This window comes from Nomascus leucogenys, chromosome 15 (genome assembly GCF_006542625.1).
Source record: "Nomascus leucogenys isolate Asia chromosome 15, Asia_NLE_v1, whole genome shotgun sequence".
Lineage (NCBI taxonomy): Eukaryota > Metazoa > Chordata > Mammalia > Primates > Hylobatidae > Nomascus > Nomascus leucogenys.
The window spans coordinates 19,585,498-19,607,660 of NC_044395.1; the positions used below are offsets into that span (position 1 = coordinate 19,585,498).

Below are 22,163 nucleotides of genomic sequence, written 5' to 3' on the forward strand. Positions count from 1 at the left end.
GAGCTAAGGTTCAAAGAAGCAGCATTTAACTGCTGCTTTTATTACTATTAACATTACTTGGTCCTGTCATTTATACTAATAATTTACTCTGTGTACAAGCCTTACATTCTTCATACTTTTTTCATTCACTGGCGAATTAGTGATAAAAATAAACATTTTTTGACAGATAAACATTTTTGACATTTAAAAGATGTCATAGAACTGGATACACTAACTCCTATGCTCCTCTGGTTACAATGCTAGAGAATACCAGCATTCTAAAGGTTAAGGTTCTAATGTGTGCTTTGGACATATTTAGTGCTTTTGGCATGTCAGGAAGCTTCCAGCCTGGACAGTGAATAGTGCTACAATTTAATAACATAAATGGAGTCTGTCTGATTCTGCAAAGAAACGGCCTTCCTTGGGGCCCAGAATATATAGTTCCTTCTGCAGTTACACTCACAGTATTTTTAATCATTTCACGTTTTTATTATATCCCAAGTACAAGGTGCTACAAAGAGTCCCTGGTGCTGGCAGTCACTCAAAAATTGGCAAATCTAAAAAGTGAATAGAACAGCAAGTAGCCCATTAGGTTATTTTTTTCTTTATTAAAAAAAAAACTTTTTTAAAAAAGAAAAACTACCGTATATCGTTGGAAGTGTTGATTTTGGCATCTTATACATGAAAAGTAGTCGTAATAAAGTTCCTCAATTGTTGGTGCTTGTTCTGCAGAAATTATGGCTGTGCACAATTGTGAGGGCTTAACTGGGTTTCCATGAAGTACGTAATTCACACTCTAAATGTGACAAGCATGACTGCCCATAAACCTAACGACTTTTTTAAGAGACCAAAATTCAGAATGTTATTCTCTCTGAAACTGCACTTCAGTAACCCAGCAGAAAACTGTTCAGAGATCTGCTCCCATTGCAATGAAGGCATCTGGACATACCAGTGGTGAGAACAGGTAACAGCTTTCATATAAGAACAAATTTTTTAGAGGAAGGAGTAAGTGTGAACCTATTGCAATTGCCATATGTTAAAGAACACAAACAATAGGAACTAGAACATGGCAATGGCCATTTTGCTGCTCCCTCCCTCTCCCTGCCCACCTCCAACCAGAAAAAAAGTTTACTGGAAAACTGAAACAAATTGAAGTCCTAGGTATATAAATTTTCAGAGTGATAGGAAAGAACCTCCCCCACAGTGAGCCTTTCACTCCGAGGTGAATTCTCTGGTTTCAAGGTAAGTGTTACTTCCTCCTGTGTGCAGCTGCTAAGGATGCTGTTAGCCTATATCCGGATGGCACAAGGCACACTGACTCCGGTGACTGAGAACAGGGCCAGCATTCCAGGCTGATCCATGGATATTCATTAAGAGGCTGTGTGAAATGAAACTGGTGTTTACTTTCTCTTCCCCTGAACATTCGATGAGGCCCATTCCAAGCCTGATTCCTTCTGCCTCAAGCTTAAGACTCTTGTTATTTCTCTACTTCTGTTTATGCTGTTACCTATATTTTTGCAGCAAATTTTATCTGCTAGCCAGAGTGAAAAGGCCTGTTGTAATGGGTAGGATAGCTTTTATTTTTTTCCTCCCTTCAAATCATATAGCTGAATTTCATGACTTTTGTAACAAACCTCTGCTGCCTCTTTTCAGTTTTCATTTTGGAACACTTGCTTTATTTCCCTATTTGCTGTTTTTGTCTTCACTGGCCTAATGCTCACAAACACAAAACACACAGTAACAATAAAACCAAATAAGCAAAAATTTAGCTAGGGTGCTACAGCTTGTGAACGGACAGACCCCACTAAAGGGGAGAGCGCTGGCTAGAAGTAGTCATTTTTGCAACTAAGTGCAGAATAATCTATTTGCATTGGTCACAGTCAGCTAGCTGCTTTGGGAGAGGATTTTTCATTTGTGCATTGGTTGTTGTTATTTTTCATCTGTGCATTGCTTGTTGTTTGCAACTTAAGGAAGAATGATACATTCAGTTTCCTGTTGACTTTATCCATGAGCCACACCAATTTATCTTCATGCAACCTTGAATTTTTAAAAATTTGTTTTTAAACATGTTTATTCCTGGAAACTGGCCTCATTTGGTGGCTAGGATTCATGATCTTCTTTATCCCATGACACACCGAGATTCACCAATTTCCTCAAAACAAGTTATCTAGGAATATTTCTCTTTCTAGGATGTCCCTTGGTTTAGCTGTTAGTCTTGTGTTTACGACTGTGATATAAAAGAGTGATTAGAATTAACATACTCCAGGCCAGCGCTCCTCAAATTAATATGCATAGGAATTATCTGAGTCTCTTGTTAAAATGCACTTTCTGACTTAGTAGGTCTGGTGTGAGTTTGAGATTCTGCATTTTTAATAATCTCCCAGGGATTGTCAAAACTGCTGGTCAACAACACTGCATAGCAAAGCTCTGAGGGGACCGGTGGGCAGGTGTCCTAATTATGTTTTTGGTACAATTGGGTGCTACGGAAAACCCTCTTGAGTCATGTTGGAGAATGTATGTGTCCTTTGCCCACTAACTTCTGAAATTAGCTCTTTGCTGGTCTTTCCTTAGAAGGCAGCTAGACATTGACGTTTATAGAGGCAAGTAACGCTCATTTCTTCCTTTAAAAGGGGAACACTGATGCCAAAGCCCGTGCGCCTGACCTCTGAAGTATTCTCGACTCCTGCTCACTCTCTTTTCCTTCTCCTGAGTTCTGCTTCCTCCTCTCTATACTCCTTTCCCTGACTCTTATCAGCTCCTGAGCACTCTGTGGCAGTCTCTTAACTGATCCTCCTGACTCCAGCCCTTTTCCTCCTCAGCCTCCCATCCCTCTCTACATAGAAGTTATCTTTCAAAATACAGGTGTAATCGTTCCCTGGATTAAAATCACTTAATGGCTCCCTATTAATTACAAGATAAAGTGCAAATTCCCTAGCCTGGCATGCAATGTCATTCAATATCTGGACCTAATGACCTTTCCAGAAAATGTTCCTTCTTGTCTCTATTCAGAGCACACTGTATTCTTCACATTGTTCCAAATATGCCACGATCCTCCTTTCAGATTTCTTCTCCTTCTTCGCCCTCTCTAGAAGCTGCACCCTCATCCCAACTGAGCTGGTCATCCTTTTCTATGGTACCCATAGCAGCATATTAGTAACTTGTGACTTGCAAGTACGTGTTTGTTGTCTCTCTCTCTCTCTCTCTCTCTCTCTCTCTGTCTGTGTGTGTGTGTGTGTGTGTGTGTGTGTGTGTGTGTGTGTGTCTCCCTTGCAGCATTAGGAACTTCTTAAAGTAGGGCTGTTTTCTCTATTAGCACTCTAGGTCCAATACTAAGGCCTGTTTCTTTCCAAGAGCCTTGTGAAAATCCCCAAGACATCAAAAAGTATTGACTTCAAAATAAAATATACAATTGGAAATAATTTTGAAAGCAAAAACCCTTTGAAAATTTTAATTCAAAATTATATTTAGTGTGGGATATGGATGCTACTTAATACATCTTGATGTTATATGGACCAGTTACTTCAAAAAGTGAGAGCACCTAGCACCTATGAAGTCTTAAAACAGCCTATCATTTAGTAACTTCATTCAACAAACATTTATTAACATTTGCCCTCAGCCAATACTGTATTATGCTTTCGAGACACAAAGATGATTAAGATAGTGTGACTGCTCTCAAGGAGCTAAAGATAATTAAAATGACAATATATATTTTTTGGCACACAGCTTTTGTGTCAAGACTCAAGCTGTACAAATATGTGGATTATTCCATTTGCTCCTCAAGATAACCTAGCAAGGGAGGTATTTCATACCCATTTTATGTGTGAGAAACCTGGGGCTTAAGAGAGTTTAACTTTCCCAAGCTCTGCCTAATAACTGGCAGAGCTAGGATTGAACCCAGATCAAAACCAAATGAAGGAAATAACGCTATAAACAAATAATCACAGAGATATCCATGTAATGAGTACTGAGACTGAGATACATACGATTTGTGTGAGTTAGAAATCAAGAAACCTGGGCTGTCATCAGAGCTGTCTTCATGGAGAAGGCTGATGGCTTTGAGCTCAATCCTGCAGGACAAGTAGGAATTCCTCCATGGTCAGTTTTCTTGCTGTGATGAGATTAGTAATAGGTGGGTTTGATCAAGCAATAAATTAAGAAATTATGTCAGTAACTACGGTCAGTCATCAATTACATACTGATTTGCTTCCTACATTCAAGGGTATATTTTTACCTAAGAATATCTATTAGTATCATTGTATAGTTATCAAACTAAACCAAATATTATTATTTAATTAAATTTTGTCTGTGCAACTTTTCTTTGTTCAGTGTCAAATGAAAGGGGAAAATTATGTCCCATGATGCCATAGGAGCACACCACTTAGTGAAGGTTAGGTTTCCAGACACCCCAACCATCTTAGACACACCCAGGAACTCATTAGGAAGCAGGAAAGGTCTCAACACCCCATAGCTTTCTCAAAGCTCATGCACTTAGTCCTAAAGGCAGGAATTATCTGTGAGATGTGACAGCCAGCATTCGAGGGAAACAGCAGAGGACACATGCAAGCCTAACAGGCTAAGACTGTTTAGAGCCAGCTTGTCTAACCTGTGGCCCACAGGCCGTATACAGCCCAGGACAGTTTTGAATGTAGCCTAACACAAATTCGTAAACTTTCTTAAAACGTTATGAGATGTGTGTGTGTGTGTGTGTGTGTGTGTGTATGTGTGTGTTGTTTGTTTGTTTAACCTTATCAGGGGTCATCAGTGTTAGTGTATTTTATGTGTGACCCAAGACAATTCTTTTTCCAGTGTGGCCCAGGGAAGCCAAAAGATTGGATACCCCTGGCTTAGAGGAAGGCCAAGTATTTCTACGTATTTCAGTAACTCATGATGTCCTCCCTGTATAAAAGCATAGAACAGAGAAAATGGGAAGACAGCAAGCTTTTGTGCAATTTCTCATTTATTTCATGTTGTCTTAGTCTCAGTGTTTAAAGAGAGGTTTAGTTATATGAAAGCTGACTTTTGTGAAACACCATATTCCCTCAAGATGTTTGGTATCTGAAATACTGATTTTTTTTAGGTTTTACAGGGAGAAGGGTGTATTGCATTACCAGCCTAACGCTAGGCACCCTTCACACCCTTTGAATATGGTGATTGCTCTCTGAACTACTTATGGGCTTATACAGAAAGGGAGGAAACCCAGACGATAAGTCATGTTTTTAATGCTATAGATTGCAATTCCAAATGTCTGGTCCTCTGCCCTCATCTGCTATTTACCTTATATGTTTCATACTTGTGGTTTTTAATTTGCAATTCAGTATAAATGTTTGATAAAGATATTTTAATTTGCTCTCTGCTTTTTAGCCTTAGAATTAAAACAATTATAGATAAACCTCTGAAATAAAAAAAAATTCAGCAGATTATGGAAGATCATAAGAAGGTCCTAATAAAATAGAGAGTGCATAGGTGGTGGTGATGCTGATGAAGAATATGGAAGAGAAGGTCATAGTTCTCTATTTAGCATTTTCGGAGCTTAAATACTTTCATAGGCATTACTTCACTCAATTCTCATAATAATCCTTTTGGAGAGATAACATTTATCCATTTTAAAATATAGAAACATTCAGAATTTCAGAGGTTTTCCTATTTTCACCACCAGTAACTCAGAACTACAACAAAAATTCCTGTTTTCCAAGTGTGATGGTCTCATTTCTTCTTAGCTGCCCCCTATTAGTGAAAAATAAGTCACAGGTAATGTTCTTCTCACTTATGTCTAATTTCGGTGACGATTAATCAGCAGCCCACACTTGGATGATACTAATCAAGTTATTGTTATAATGGCACCAGTTTGTATAGTTACTATGCATAATTGTCTGACATAGGCTTTGCACTAGGAGCCAGCAGGTATAAGAGTAGAATCTGGAATCTCTTTGGTCCACTGACTTCCCTCCATATGCAATTCCTTCATCAAACTGTGGCTTAAAAGAGCTTTCTACCTCTAGTATACATCTTCCCAGGTTGAGCTGGGACCAGTAACTGAGGAAACCAGTTTTAAAAACTAATAATCAAACAAACAAAAAACCACTAGCACTTGCTTTATGATTGACAGATGATAGAGTGAATAACTCAGCAATAAGGGCCTTAGTCATGGACCCCAGTTTTCCAGCTAAGAAATTGTCATTTCATATAATAGTCCAAAGCTACTTGGCTTCCTGGTAGGAGATGTGGATAAGTTGAATGTTGCAGCATTATTCAGCATGATGATTATCATGGATTTACAGCTGTTTCTTGAAGAAACCATATTACACTCACAGAATACACTCTAGAATAAGAATATAAAACACCTCTCCCCTCCCACTTCCCCATTTTCTGTTTCTGTAGTAATGTCAGTTGAAACTGACGTTCACTCTGAGTCCACATCTGATGTGTTCCAACTGATATGCTTACTTGCTTGTCCTGTCGGCTCTAAGCTTTAAATTTGGAAGGTTTTCAATGACTCTTCTTGGCAGGAAAAATGAATGAGGAGATGCAGAGAGAGACTGCTATTACAGCCAAATTTCAGCCACATAGACTGTCAATACTAATGAATGCCCTTGAAGCAGGTACTGTAAATGCCGTTAAGTTGGAGTTGAGCTGTCTTTCGAGTTTGGGTCATTTGGCAGAACAGACATCTCCTCTCTAAATACTAAAGACCCTGTTGTAGAGCTAATTTTATCAGTATCACATATTGGAACGTGCTGATTGCTGATAGATTGGCTGTTTGGCTTCAGATTCCTTGATATGCTGAGAATGTTACTTTAGTTTTGTTCCTGAGTTATAAAAATGAGATACTATAGATTCATTCATTAGTTCTCCTTCATTCTTTTAGCATCGTAAAGCTTAATGTCCTTTCAGCTACCTCATTAATATAGTATAATCCTTAACAGCACCCAATCTAGAGTTAAACAGACCTGGGTTCAGATATTGGTTCCAACCACTTATTCAGCATATGTAAATCTTAGCTTTCTTGTCTGTGTAATGGGGATGATGATGGGATATTGAACCACATAAGATTGTTGTGAGGTTTAAATTAGATAATGTGAAGAAAGGAAAAAAAAAGAAGCATCGTGCCTCGCATAGAAAACATTTTAAAAATACATTAGCTATTGTTATCATGCAGATGATTAAAAGAATATCCTCCTCCAGATAGCAGTGAGAGTTTTCTTAATATTAGAAAAATTAATAAGTGCTTTGGAAAATAAATAATTTGTTCTTCTTGCCTCTATACATTTGGAGAATAGCAGCCACTTTCCTTTTCTTCTCTTTATGTAGTAATTATTGTTACCTGTTACAGTCTCATGATTTTAAATATCTTACACTAGTTGTTAATCTTTTAACACCCTGGAGACAAATGTAAACGGGGAAAAACCCAGCTTTTAGTGAGCTGAAATGAAAAGTGACCCAAGTTTAATCACAGTACCTTTTATCAGAGAAAATCATGTTAAATTGGGTACTTAAAATTAGGATATATAAAATAAGGGAAATACACATGTTATCTCCATTGAGACTTGAGGATGGGGTTGTAAAGAAATTCAATTTAAATAATTTTATAAAGAATAACTAGTAAGGCTGGGCACAGTGGCTCATGCTTGTAATCCCAGCAGTTTGGGAGGCCGAGGCGGGCGGATCACAAGGTCAGGAGATCGAGACCATCCTGGCTAACATGGTGAAACCCCGTCTCTACTAAAAATACAAAAAATTAGCCAGGGGTGGTGGCGGGCACCTGTAGTCCCAGCTACTCGGGAGGCTGAGGCAGGAGAATGGTGTGAACCCGGGAGGCAGAGCTTGCAGTGAGCCGAGATCACACCACTGCACTGCAGTCTGGGCGACAGAGCGAGACTCTGTCTCAAAAAAGAAAAAAAAAAATAGAATAACTAGTAATGGCAAGTATTGTGAACAGGCTGCATCTCTGATATACTTATGACTCAGGGGGATTGAGAAGTATCTGTTAAAGTAGAAGAGACCCAGTAGGGTCACCCATCCCCATAGCTTTGAAATCCTAAATTTTTCCTTAATTTGGTTAGGGAAAGCCAATGTTATATTTTCTTAAAGAGTAAGAACTCACCAGAGGCTGCTGCAGTATATATAATAATAGTTTGGCTACTAAGATCTCTTCTGGGGTAAAAGAGAAATCTGAGTTCCCTTAGATTTTATAGGAGCAGTAGAACCTAATATTTGTATCTTCCTTTGTGGTTTTCAAATATGTGTTTTGAATTTTAATTCAGTAAACCTTTTGTTTTAGTTGTGAATAGCTTGTGGTTTGGGAAATGTAGATAGTTCTATATTGAATTAAATCAGTTGCTTCCTATTATCCCAGACTTCAGCTAACTCTGGGGCCTGTGACCAACACACCGGATGAAGTGAGGGTTTGTGCTTCATCAGCTATCAGCTGCTACTTACATAGTTCATCCCTTTTAAAAGAATGTGAGTTTCCTTCTAAATAGTCCATGCTTGTCAACAGTGGAATTTTGTATAACCGGTTTTCACTCTAGAAAGCAGTCATTTAATGTTTCCTAGAGTATAATATCATATTATAAGTTCATTAGCAAAAGTGGTTGATACAGAAGATCAACAATTGGCCTTCAGCACAACCCCATTTTGTCTTAAAGAAACTTCATATGTTTTGAAATGCTGGAATACCACCCAGCTTTGAATTGCTACTAAGGCAGCTCAATCTAAAACTATTCTTTTATTCTTTTTTTGCCATAAACGAGCATCACAGAATCAAATCCATTGAGAAGAAACTGCTTGCTTTGCCAACACAATTAGTTTTATAAGAAGCCTCTGCCTTCAGATTGTTCTTCTCCAAAGTCCACGTTTGTTGGATGGCTGCAGTTATTGTTTAATTAATATTTTTTAAGAGCCCCCCCACCCTTCTCCCAAGAGCCTCTAAGCAGATTTAGCAGGCTTCAAATGACTCTTCCACAAGGTGGTTTCAATGCCATCTCACAAACAAATGAAACAGTGTGTTTTCTACTCGATTTTTCTCTCTCTCTCTTTTAATTCTCATAAAACCTGTCCACTGGAGAGAGTTTTTCTTCAGGGTTAGCCTATCTTCTCTCCAAAAAAGATGCTATCTTGCTTATGAACGAAAAGGCCATGCAACCTATCCAGCTATGAAAAGGAGTGAGAGAAAAAAGTCTCAGGTTTTCACCTTCCAGTGTGAAAAGCAAAAGGATTCAATGATTATTATTATCTTTTATGGTTTATTTTTATATTCCTGTTTCTTTTATGGCCGTTAGCTTCTTTGATAAGTGAATTTCAATGGAAAAGCTAATTCAGATCTTCAAGTTTAGTGGATGGGTGTCACTCCGCATAAACATTCTATAGAGGGAATTGCACCTCTTCCTTTTATGGGATCAGACAGCCCAGACCTTAAGCGTCATAATTGCTTGGCCCTTTTAGTGATGTGGGCCCTGATTAAAAAGTCGTATTGAGCTCAGTCTTTTAAAGGGAAGGCAGCTAATGTGATGGTTGAAATTGAAATAGTACAGGCAGGGATGCTATAACTACTTTCTTTTGTCACAGTCTTCCTTGAAAAGAGTTTTCACCCATCTAATCAATGTTTTCTTTCACAAGAGATACCCATCCTGTATGTAAATACAAGTTGGACTGTGCTTGACCTCCGTTCTTCAGCCTTAATGTCAAAAACCAGTACACACAAAAGTAGAAATGGTTTGATGTATATTAGTCTTTAAAGTCAAGACTCTGGTCACCTTTGGTTTGGCATGGTGTAAGAGATCATTCTCTTGGGAGAGAAAAGCAGAAATAACTCTTCTTGCAGCTGACGTTAAAGAATTTCATGGGGACAAAAGAAACTTTACATAATTCTTTCCAATAACTTTTTTCCTAATTTACATAATTCTTTCCAATAACTGTTTTAAATCCTGACTACTTTCCAGTGTGTAAGTTGAGGGTGGAATTGTCGAAAATCTATTCACCAGGTAAGTTTTGTTGGCCTTATAGCTGTGGAAAACCCAGTCTGGGGACTCTGAAGGAGAAACTTTGCTGTACTATTTCAGAGCTGCCTCTCCCCAAAGGAACTTCAGAATATAAGGGACACTAGAAGATATGAGGTTTGAGAAAACAGGTCTTCGTGTTATTTGGTGTGGTTGATGTTGAGTTAGACCCTGTGCGGAATGCATTGTGGTGAGCCACCAACCTAAGCATCAGTATTCTTGGCTATTCTCCCTTCATGTGCATTTTGGACTTAAAGGTGAAATTCCATCTTTAACACCCTTGTGGTTGTCTGAACAATGATTAATGAACTAGATGTGATTCCCTGCAGACCTTTGAAAAGGTGGATGAAGGATGGAATTTCAGCCTTTTTTTTAAACCAGGCCTTTTGCTTAATACTGCTTTTAAAATTAATGTCCTCTTTTGAATGCCAAGAAAACAAAAGGAATTTCTCAAAAGTGTATTCAGCTTGACACAATAGACCTTAATTGGTGTCAAGGAGTTGTTAGGATGAATGGGAAAATGCCCAATAAGACTGAAAAGTGGAACCTTGTTATAAGCTGTCATTTCAACATGTATTTAAACTATAGCAAAACTGAAACATATTTGCCATATAGATCATAATGACTCCAAAGGAGCCATTATACTCTATTATGTAATTACATAATCAAACCATGCATAGTAATCAGCTTTTGGAATTCAATGCTAATCAGACATACCTATAGTATGTGTTTAAGCGAAAATAGAGAACGTTAATTTGCCATTAGTCAACTAAACAAGAACGTGTATACAGAATATTCATGAATAGCTTAATGTTGCGTCAGATGATACTTTTTGTTTTGTATTCAGGGGAAATCAACAATTTTAATTGAAGAAAAAACCAACACAGAGAAGGATTACTCTTTAACTTGCCATTCAAAAATTTGCCTCACCTGTTACTGATTATAAAAGGTTAAATTAAATAAAATATTTTTTCCTTTTATAAGCTCAAGTGACACAACGGTAATTATATAGCAGAAGATTCTTTTGAGATCCTGACCGTCTCCATGCCATAGGATACAGTGTTATAAATGCTACATAAAATAAAGCTTTCAAAACAACAGCAACAACAAAAGCCTTTGAGCATATATTGCTTTTGTAATTAGCAATAAATAAAAGGTGTTATCTAGAAAGAGCCAAGAATAGAAATATCTTGATGACTTGGTCAGGGGGTCTGGCATCTACTCGTGGCTGGGCCTCATGCTTGTCATATGATTTCAGGCCTATCTCCTCCCTGGGCCTAAAGTGAGAGAGTTGATCTCCAAGTTTCTTTCTACTCAGTTCTATTGATTCTGGATTCCATAGGGTTCTATAAAAAACAAGGTGATACAGATAAAGTGTTTGGGTCAATGTCACGTATTCTTGTTCACTCCATTATTTGTTGAGTTGGTTTAGTTTATTTTATCTCTAAGCCTGTGAACTGTATGGTTGGCATTTATAATTATTTTCACCATTAAGTAGACAGTCTTTGGAGCAGACAATCAACATATTTGACTTAACTGTTTGGTGTAACAAAACATGGAGAGGATCAAAAAGGTTAAGAGGGGCTTTGTAAACAGCAGACAGATTGATTGCTTTTGATTTCAGATAAATACTAAAGTATTCATGCAGGTCGATATTTGCCTGTCTCAGAAATAAAGAATTGCATTTGTCTTGAAGAGGTCACACCCTTAACCTTAAATCTACAGTTGATGGGCCCCTCTCTTTGGACTCTGGTTCTCACTGTCTCTTGTCTGTACATTGGATGCCTAAAAATGTTACTGTAATATTTAAATAGAACTAAATTCTTTCATCAAACACTTTCGTGGCTTGAACTTTGAGTAATTTATTTTCAAATTACTTTTACTGTAATTCTTATTAATTCAAATAGGTTTCTGATTTGATATAAAACTCTGTAAATGCAGGGAACAGTTTAATGAATTGAAAGATAGGATTGAGTCTTTTAAAGGAAATGTACAAAATATGCTGACAATAATTGCTTAGATAGAAATCACATCTTAATGGCTTTGTTAATGATTTGTAGTGAACACTGTGTTTACGTTGACTTGGGGGAACATATGTAGTTAGAAAGATTTTTCCCTCTGGGTTTCAGCAGAATCTTAATATTTTTCATTCTTTTCCTGAAACGTACTCAACTCTGTACTAGTTCTCAGAAATGTTAGCAGGAATTGCAGTGCCTCTGCTAGTGATGGTTTTTTTTCAGGTAGGGATTAGAGGTTCTTCTTCCAAGCTGGGCCCATCCTGAACAGGGCTGTAGAAATAGTATCCGACAGAAATGAGCATAATTGACAAGTCATTTGAAGTTTCAAGTCAGCGAAGGCTCACACATCTAAAGAAAATAAGTTTTCCAAAATGTGCTTCTTTGAAAATTTCAAACCTAGGAGGGTAGGAATGAATAACCCTGAGCCTTTCATTTGTGTAAAATTTCAAGAACTATCATAGAGTTTTTAAAGTAATAACTGACTATATTGATCATTAGCAGGATGATTTTTTTTTAACAATCAGTAGTTTTGGTTTGACTCCTATGTGCTGATTTAATGTTAGGTTCAGTCTTCCATAGAGCAGAAGGTTTTCTTAATATGATTAGTTTTCCTAATATGATTTTGCTACTGAAAGGAGTAGGTCAAGGGACTGTATTTGCTTTTTCTCTGGGCAAACTGTCTTCCCTGTGAAGAGTCGCTGGTGCTCCTTCTCTATGTCAGTAACAGTTTACGTAGTTGCCATAGTATAAACTCAATTCTGTTTTAACTATGACTTGCCCTTTTATTATAGTCTTGAGTAGAGAGACTCCCCGGTGTAAATGAAGTGCTTTGTTTATGAACAGCCAGGCAGCGGGGGCGAGAGCTTGTGGTGCTGGCAAAAGGCCGCCATGCACTGGTAATAAAGGCTTTCTCTAGGGGCAGAGTGCCCAGCACTGAAAGAAGGAAGCAGTAGTAAACAAGGTGTTTTACATTCAGGACAGTTTCTCTCTCATCTTAAAGTGTGTAATTGTGTTCTGGATAAAATATGGAAATAAAAAAATTCAGAAGTTGCTCATAGGCAAATAACCCTCTTTAAAAACAAGTACATTTTCCAAGGCAGAGCCAGTATGAACCTTGGCATCAAAGCCTGATGCTGGCTGGTAAAAAGTGCAAGCTGTGTGGGCCGGAGAATCTGATAGAACCGGGTTCAAGCACCAGCTTGGCCACTTAGCTGAATGACATCAGGCAGCTTATTTAAATCTCTCTGTCTCAGGTTTTTCATCTTTAAAGCGGGGATACTGAAAACTCCAGGAGTTTGAGAGAGAAAAGTATGTAAAGCATCCTGCACAGTGCCCAGCCCTGGATAAACATTTGTTCCCTTCCCCATGTCTCGTTTAAGATTTGCCCTGTCACCTCCCTACGGTGGCCATATTGTTGACTGAATAGATTCCAATCCAGGCAAGTGTTTTATGTAATGTCACTGAAATGGAGTTTATAATAAAATGAGGTTTTAGGAAAGAATCTGTAAACTATGTTAATTGAAGATTGAATTAGTAGGGGATTTATGTGCCCACTGCACCCCTACCCCAACAACTCTGCTGTCATGGTCATTACTAATCATAAAAATACATTTTATCTTTCTTTAGACAATAAGCTTTCTCTTCATTGTGATGAATGCCCTAACAACTTCTAGTTTACCACAGGAGGCTTGATTGTAAGCGAATGGGACTCTCCAGTGCCATAGTTTTATTTTTAGGAATTGTCTGGCAAATTGGGGAGTTATAGGGAATATAGTTGCTGTTACAAATAAAAATCTAGTTGGATTCTGTCTTCTAAACATCACCCATGTACACTGATTAGCAGTCAAAAATGTCTGTACATGCCAGATATTGTTCCACCCTTAAAATAAATTACCTTCCTGTTAACAGCCTTATTTAATGGCTACAGTATATTGTACCTATTTCATTTCTTTTGCCCAGAACATGTGCTGTTTCTGCCTTGACATTATATCTGCTAATTGAGTTTTAGAAAATCAGAAAGGTTTTAAAAATGGATTCTTGAAGAAAGGCACCAAAGTTGCCTATTTGTACCCTTCTGCTACACATCAAACTGTGTTTTGTAGCTACCTAATTGTCATGATATCTATTTCAAGGGGAAGTTTATCAAGTCACAGTGCACCCTTCTGTTTGGAAGAAATATTTGAGGATGTGAGCAGAAATTATTTTTACATAAAGGCTTCAGGCAGTTAAGAGTACTGACATACATACCGTATTTTCATCACTGTCATTCACTTCCTTTGCCTCAAATAAATAGGTCATTATTATTCCTTTGCAGCCATCTTATGGCGCCTTAAAGTGTGGAGCTCTGTGTAACATAACTGTCATCCAGCTGACCCATATAATTTATTGGTGATTTTTACAGAATGACATCCTTGGGCCACCACCATCAGCCAAGGCCGTTTGATAATCTTTCAGCAAAATATTTCATGATCACTTATAATTTTTTAGCATTAGTATTATAACCATGTTAACATAGCTAGGAATTGGTATTTTCTGAGACATTGGATTTTAGGTTAGCCTTAGCAATTTTAGAAAATAATACAGTCATGATGATGATACCACCATGGATTTGCAGAGCACATTAGGTGCCAGAGCACAGCAAGGGCAAACATTTGCAGATGGAAAAATTTTACCTGAATGATTCACTCAGTAGTGACACATTAAAATAGTCTGGCCTTATAGTACTCAATTATAAGTGATTAAGAATGTTTAGACTTTTCTAGAAAACAAACAAAACCTCACTCTGTTTTATTGTTGTCATTGCTTAAAAGACAAAATCATGGACAACATGCCTCTTTTCCCATTCCCTATATACATGTTTTGTTGCCTTAATATGAGTGTAGTATGCTACTCTCAGAATATACTAGCCTTAGGATTTCAATAAAGAGCTAAAATTAAAGCATACAGTTATTTCCACAGGAACTATTCTATTAAAGCATAATTGAATTGCAACTGGCTTTAAGTCCCAGTGGCTGCAAGATAGTAGTCAGGATTTGTAAGGCCTTGGTTTATGTTGAAGGGATTAATGCCTGTCACCAGGCATTTCCACATGTACCTTTTGTAAACTGAAGATTATTTGTGTTGCTAATATACTTCCTTTGATAGAAGAAATCCCTCCCATAACCCAGTAAGACCCTGTTTGGTATTCTAGTCTACTCAAAGCAAGTCCTATGCCTTAAGACAGTTATAGCCCTTGAATCACACAATTAAATTTTTTCTTAATTTTCTTAGTAGATTGCACGTTACCTGAGGCTGTGAGAGTGGTGGATTTTCTGTACACACTTTTGCCAGGGCCAGCAAAATCACCTTGAAAACCTCACTTGATTGGTAGAAATTTTCTTCTCCTTTTTCTTTTCTCCAATCTGGGAATAAACTTTCTCTCTCCAGCTGGGTTCTGAATTCTGTGTTTGTCACAGTAATACACTAAGGAAAAAATAAGCATCTGTTCTTTTTTTTTTTTTTTTTTCTGATCACCTTTTCTCTTTGTTGTTATTCTGTAACACTGTTCAGCGTACTAAGCCTCCACTGCTGGATCAAGCTACGGGGAACTTACCCTCTCACTCACTACAAGCCCTGTGGGCCTGCGTGCTCACACCTGGGTTAATTCCCTGGATCGTAGAGCTCGAGGTTGGGTTTCATTTTGGTCTGCTCCTCAAGCACCAGAAATTTTTGTTTATCTGTGGCTCTAATAATTTTTTTTCCTTATCCTTTTAGTTTCCTCTTTTCTAATCCTCTGCCGGGGGTTGGTCTATTTCTAGGTGGATTTGGCTTACAGCCATCTTAGCCACCCCTCTCACACTTTCCCAGTGTGTCCTAGCAAAGAAAAAAAAAGGATCCTTCAACAGAAATACGATAGCAGGTGGAAACCTTCCATTTATTCTAATTGCCTCTCTATTTATACTGTCTCAAATTTTCTTTAGAGGAGTATTTATCTTTGACCTTTGTTTCTTTCTGTTGGGTCATTTTTTTAAGGAGCAAATAATCTGCCCTGAGTTGGTGTAAAACAGCTACATAGGGAGGTTCTTGAGAGCAGGAGCCTTATTCTTGGATCCACACTACTCCCAATGCAGAATGGCTTAATAAATCTTTGTATTTGATGTCTAGAGAAATGAAGGTGATGATGATGATAGCAGCAGCTGCCATTTATTCAGTTTTATGAGAAACTAGACACAGTGCTAAATGCTTTATATTTATTATCCTTTTTCATTCCCCCATCAGCCCTGTGAGATAGCTTTTAATTACTATCCCCATTTTTCAGATGGGAAACTGGCTCAGGGACTTTAATTAATTTTCCAGAGATCACACAGCTAAAAAGCAGTCTCCCTCTCTCCCCTTCCCTGTTGACCATTACACCGACTGCCTATACCACACTTTTTGTTCTGTAAGTAGGGATAAGGTATCGGTTTTCACCCACATGGCAGCTTCTTAAAGGCTAGGACAGCATATACTTCTGTATCCCCTACTATGCCAGGTGTGACATTGAACACTGGACAATTCATCCTTTGGTTCTGAGTTGAACTCACTTCTCTGTGCGGTGGATCATTTAGGACATTTATGAGGTGGCCCAGGCTGCCGTCACTAATCTTAGAAGCAACAAACTAGGGCAGATCTGAAGATAATTCTTATATATCAGTGAATCTGAAAGCCTCAACTTTTTGACATGTTCTGAGGGAGATTTTCTAAATGGCTGGCAGTGGGTGGGGGCGTGATCTGCAGATAGGGGTGTCAGTTCAGAGATGCCTGGGGCTTTGGGTGAATCATGAAGGTGTGAGTTTTGGAGAACAGAGTAACAAACTCCGAACCCTAAGCCTTCCCAGGATTTTATTGAGATCCCAAAGAGTCACTCACTCACACACGATGAACTGCCTATGCATTGGGACTGTCAACATCACCTAACAAGACGAGATTATTTATTGAACCCTCCTACCTACTTCTATTAAGTGGCTCCTTGAGTTTCTGTGAGGCTGACCAAATAGCTTAGATCAAGGGCAGGTAAGCTAAAGTTGGCTGTGTCTATCTTCCCTACTCCATTTGTAAGAGCTTCAGCATTCACAAAAGCCAGTACTCTGACCTTTCCAATACCTCCTCAATATACTACTCAACTAGTACAAAGTACTAGAGGCTGAAACCTTTTGTATCACAGCTTTTGAGAGTATGATGATTCCAGGCTTAGTTGTATTTTGTCCCTTGATCTACCTTGGATTAACAGACTTGTTTTGTAGACTACGAAGAAAGGTATTAGAGCGATGCTAAATGTTGCTACTTGTGTTCATTTTCTAATATGCCTAGTTCCCACTTTAATAGATCCCATTGGTCACATTTTAATTGATGGAAATTTTCCTCTGACCTTTTCTTCCCTTTTTTTAAGGTGATGGACAGAATCTGTTTACGAAAGACGTGACAGTGATCGAGGGAGAGGTTGCGACCATCAGCTGCCAAGTCAATAAGAGTGACGACTCTGTGATTCAGCTACTGAATCCCAACAGGCAGACCATTTATTTCAGGGACTTCAGGCGTAAGTTTCCATCTCTATAGTTGCAGATGGCAACTTTTTTACCTACATGTTGTCTTGATAAAGAGATTGCTAAGGCCACCTTTTTTAAATTTAATGTTAGATGCTTAAAGTTTAGTCAATTCTTTAGAGGGAAGAAGAGACAGGCAATCACAATCTTTCTACTTAATAGAAACCTTGAATGGCCCCTTTTAAAAGTAAGGCAGTCTTACTTTGCAATAGAAATTGATTGTAGTAATTCAAGGTGAATTGCAATCGAGTCCCAAATACTTAGCTGACACAAACAACTCAAACAGGGTAAGGCAAGGAAAATACGGCATTCTGAAAGGTAATCCCTTTGGTTTGAAGATTGAAGTTTCCAAGGCAATACATGCCTATAAGCATAAAACCAAGTCTTCTCTCATCATAGCCTTTGGCATATAGAAGTTACTGTATGCTGAAATCTTTCCAAATGTAATATCACAAGAAACAAAATTGCAACGAACTTGTGTAGAGTAGAAATGGTTCATATCAGTGTCAGGGCTTAGTAAGAGCAAGAATCAAATCTTTTGAAAAAAAAAAAAAAAAAAAAACTGTTATTGGAGAGCATTGGTGCCCAACCAAAGCAAAGCATGTCCCTTCCCAGCTGCTTGTTCCCTTCCTCCCCAGTACCTCAGGGTCATTCATGACCTGTGGAAAACGTTGATAAACCTAAGGAACATTTAAAAGGTTGAGGGAAGATAAAAGGAAATAAGCCAGCTTCTTTTCTTAAAGTTAATTTTTGTCATATACTAAGTTAGTCTTTGCCAAAATTAAGAAAGGATTTTGAAAGAGAACATTTGAACTAAATAAGAGGCCCACATATATCAGTTTTGCAGTGATTTTGATTTCCTGCTTAATGCCTAATCAGTTTCATACTGTGAAGCCAAATGTACTTAGGAAACCACAGGACCAGTTTAAGGCCCCCGCAGGCTCGAGGTCATCCACTTTTGGCAGCTCCACCTCAAATCACATCAAATATGTTAAGGTGCATCCAAGTTGATTAGGTTTATTTTGCTATTAGATTGTAAGTTTTTAAAATAATTTTTCATTTTGCTTTTGTAATTAATACGAAGGCTTTTTTAGTTCTGTTTCATAATTTGAAACCCTTGTTTTTTGAAGGCCTTACTTACAATTTTTGAGGCATTTTAAAAGGCTGTAGGCCCTAGTCCCTGAACTTCCAGTGCCCAAAGGCTAGGGGGCCCTGGCAGTCCCTGCTTCAGGGGACTCTTGACCTGCTTTTTCCCTTTGTTTTCTTTTTGTCTATCTCTAGTAGAAAACCTGAAAACATGTATGAATAAGTGCTGAAAACTGACAGCATTTGGAATTGTGCCAAGGTAGAAGGGTGTGTAGCTGGGTGTGTGTGCATATATATATATATATATATATATATATATATATGCACACACACATACACACACACTCACACATGCACTCATATGCATAAGCTTCCTTTGGACAGGGTTATTTGTCTACATGAAGTTACTGCAAACACCCAAAATAGTAAGTCAAGAAGTACCAGTTACAGCAAGATTTAATAAATAATTAAGGAAAATAGACTGTCCGTCCACCTTCTTACAATCACTAATTCTATGTTTTGTTTCACAGCTTTGAAGGACAGCAGGTTTCAGTTGCTGAATTTTTCTAGCAGTGAGCTCAAAGTATCATTGACAAACGTCTCAATTTCTGATGAAGGAAGATACTTTTGCCAGCTCTACACCGATCCCCCACAGGAAAGTTACACCACCATCACAGTCCTGGGTAAGAAATGCATGTGGGGCTTACCTGGGGAAATGGAATAGGGATGGACCTTTTACAGCAGCAAGGAAAAGGTTAATGGTGAATTCTCCTGTTCAAACTTGTTTCAGGAAGAATCACCGCCCATCTTGCTGAATTTTAAAAATAGCCTATTTTACCAAATGCTCTAAGGAATGGCAATCAGCAGTCTTTATAGATTCCACCTGCTCTTGGGTTTCAGCCCTCAAGCTTCAGAAGCAAAGATCAAGAGAATTTAGAGCCCTCAAATGAATCACTCACCACATGAAATGTTATTGCTTCTAACTGCTGGGATTTTTTTCTTCCTTGTGTGTGGGAGAAGGGGAGATGGACTACCAAATCTATACCCCGTGGCAGAGCTCAGTTATGAAATCCATGTAATGATTTTTCCTTCTGAGTTACATCCTCATTTTAATATTGTTGATCTCCTTTTCATTGGCTTGACTCATGGCCTTGTTTATTGCTTATACTCTAGATTATGCTGTAAAAATCATACTCCATGAACATAAACTTTGCCACAAATTGCAGTCATTGGACATAGAAGAGTTAAGAGCACTGTAATGATAATAAGCAAAGAACTGTTGACAGGCTGCTAGGTACACCTCCAGTGAGCTGAGTGTCTTCATTTATGATCACCAGATTGTGAGTTTCAGCAAAATCCCAGTGGCCAGGTTTCCATGTTTATATTTTAATATAGTCAGCAGATATTTCTATGTTGAAGGTGGTCTGAATTAGTCACCTTTAGACAAGCTTACTCTACTGCATAACACCAGCTGATTTGGATTCTTGAAGCTGAATTTTCAAGGACATACACTATAGCATGAGGCAAGATCTCTGATTTACACCTTCGGGAAGATGATGAATCAAAGTCTATTTGAGGCGGCAGACTGCAGCTTTTCAGTGTAATGATATGAAGATTAAAGAGGAAAGATAAATATGAAGGACATTTTTGCTTGGTATGTGTGCACATATATGTATTTATGGATGTACATATTGAGCTGCTGCCTCATTACTTTACTTCAACACAGCTGTAGAAGGGAAAATTTTTTTATTCATTAAGCTAAAACGTAACCCTAATGCTCACATATATGTTTTTGACAAGAGGAGTATTGATTTTAGAAAGTTGTGTTTAAAACCTGTCCATACAATTTCTAATCTGGTCTGTGTTTAATGATAGATGGCTGTCAGATAATCATATTTGTCACTATTGTGGTCTCAATCCAGATTAGACCTGTAGAAATAGTAAGCCTGGGAGGTTTTGCTGGGATGACTATTTTGGTATTTTGCAGATGTACCAAATTTGCAAGCATAAATTTGAAGTTTTCTGTCTGTCTGCTTGTATCAGAGTACTTGAAAATGCTCTTTGCTTATTGGAGTAAGTCATTAGCAGCATAGACTTCAAATTGACCATCCACTCATCCACCCTTTGACTCATCATTGTTTATGGCATTTCCACAAAAGTGACAGTCATAAAATCTATTTATGGCATTTTGAATTTTCAGAGTATTTTACTACACATACCTTTACGTATTTATATGTTGTTTCCACAGAAGTAAAATGATAATAACAGACGTTAGACATCTTGCCTGGGTTACAAAGCGCTCAATAAGAACCAAAAATCTTAGAATTCAGAATAAACCTTACAGTTCTGTTTTACAATTACAACCTTTGTGTCTTCCAGTCTAGGTTGTTTTCAGTTAAATACCGAATGCTTTTGTTTTAAGATTTTTTTTTTTTCCTAAGGGCACACATCTTTTGTTTTCAGGAGTATATCTAGCCATTGGCAAGCAGTTACTACTGCCTGTCATTTTCTGGTGCCTGATACATTTATTCTCAAAACAACTGCTTTAGATCGGTTTGGCTCTGAATACACCATGTGCGTGGGAGCCAGTGTGCCAGCACTAGAATTTTGAGAGGCATTATGCCTGTAATCCTTTTGGAGGTCTGATTATTCTAGAAGTAATAAGTTCCTACTTGTATTTTATAGAAGTATTAACTTAAATGTACTTGAAAGTAGCACTTTCAAGCATGAAAAGTAGTAGATGTTCTTTCTGTAGATATTATTCATTCACTTAATATTCTTTCCATTTAATTTACTCTAGGATTCCTTGACAGAGTAAAATTGTTGTCATCAGTGTTTGAGTCTTTCATTTTCCAAAATCTGTCAATTTCCACTGATACTCGTATATCCAAACCTTTCTCATAAGGTTTAGAGTTTTCAGATATTACAATGAATGAAGAATGACATTAGCATCTTCGTTGCTATCTGCAGTTCTCTGAAAAGGACTCCATGTGTACTTACACAGCTGTCAAACTTCTTGATAGGTTGAAGATGCTCATTTTAGTGCATGTGTCTGTTAGTTATTTGATGCATTCAGTAAAAACTTCAGCGTAACTATAAGATATGGAGATAGGTACTTGTTACTGTTGTCTATGCTATTCTGTAGTTACTATTATGCTTATGATCTTATCCATGTAAAATCTGAAGACTCTCCTATGATATTTTGTATGCATTTGGTGCCTTTAAGGATATTCATTCACTCCTTCCACTTGTGACGATTTTGTTTCTTTCTCCAGAACATACCGTAGGACTCTCTTTATACTACTATTCGTAAGAGGAGATGAATGAGACAGAGAATACACTTCTTTAAGATTAATATAGTTGCTGATAATAGTAGCTAATATTATCACAGTCCTGTCCTTCTAAGATTAGTGTTCGTTCTTAAGATTCCAGGAACAGGAGAACCTAATTATTTTAAAGGGTCTTAGAGTGAGATTTCACATACTGATCAGCTTTAAGACTCCTCTTTTGTTGTAATTAATGTG

The 22,163-nt window shown here is 37.8% G+C and overlaps 1 protein-coding gene across 5 annotated transcripts in view; it reads left to right on the plus strand.

Moving 5' to 3' along the window:
- The window catches only part of CADM1 (cell adhesion molecule 1), a 333,775-nt gene that overhangs the window by 249,526 nt on the left and 62,086 nt on the right, over positions 1 to 22,163 (plus strand). For all 5 annotated transcript variants that reach the window (XM_004090551.3, XM_004090550.3, XM_003253177.3 and 2 more), the window contains exons 2-3: positions 17,400 to 17,546; positions 19,170 to 19,322. In XM_004090551.3, coding sequence (XP_004090599.2) covers positions 17,400 to 17,546; positions 19,170 to 19,322 — 300 coding nt within the window. The remainder of the gene's footprint in view (positions 1 to 17,399; positions 17,547 to 19,169; positions 19,323 to 22,163) is intronic.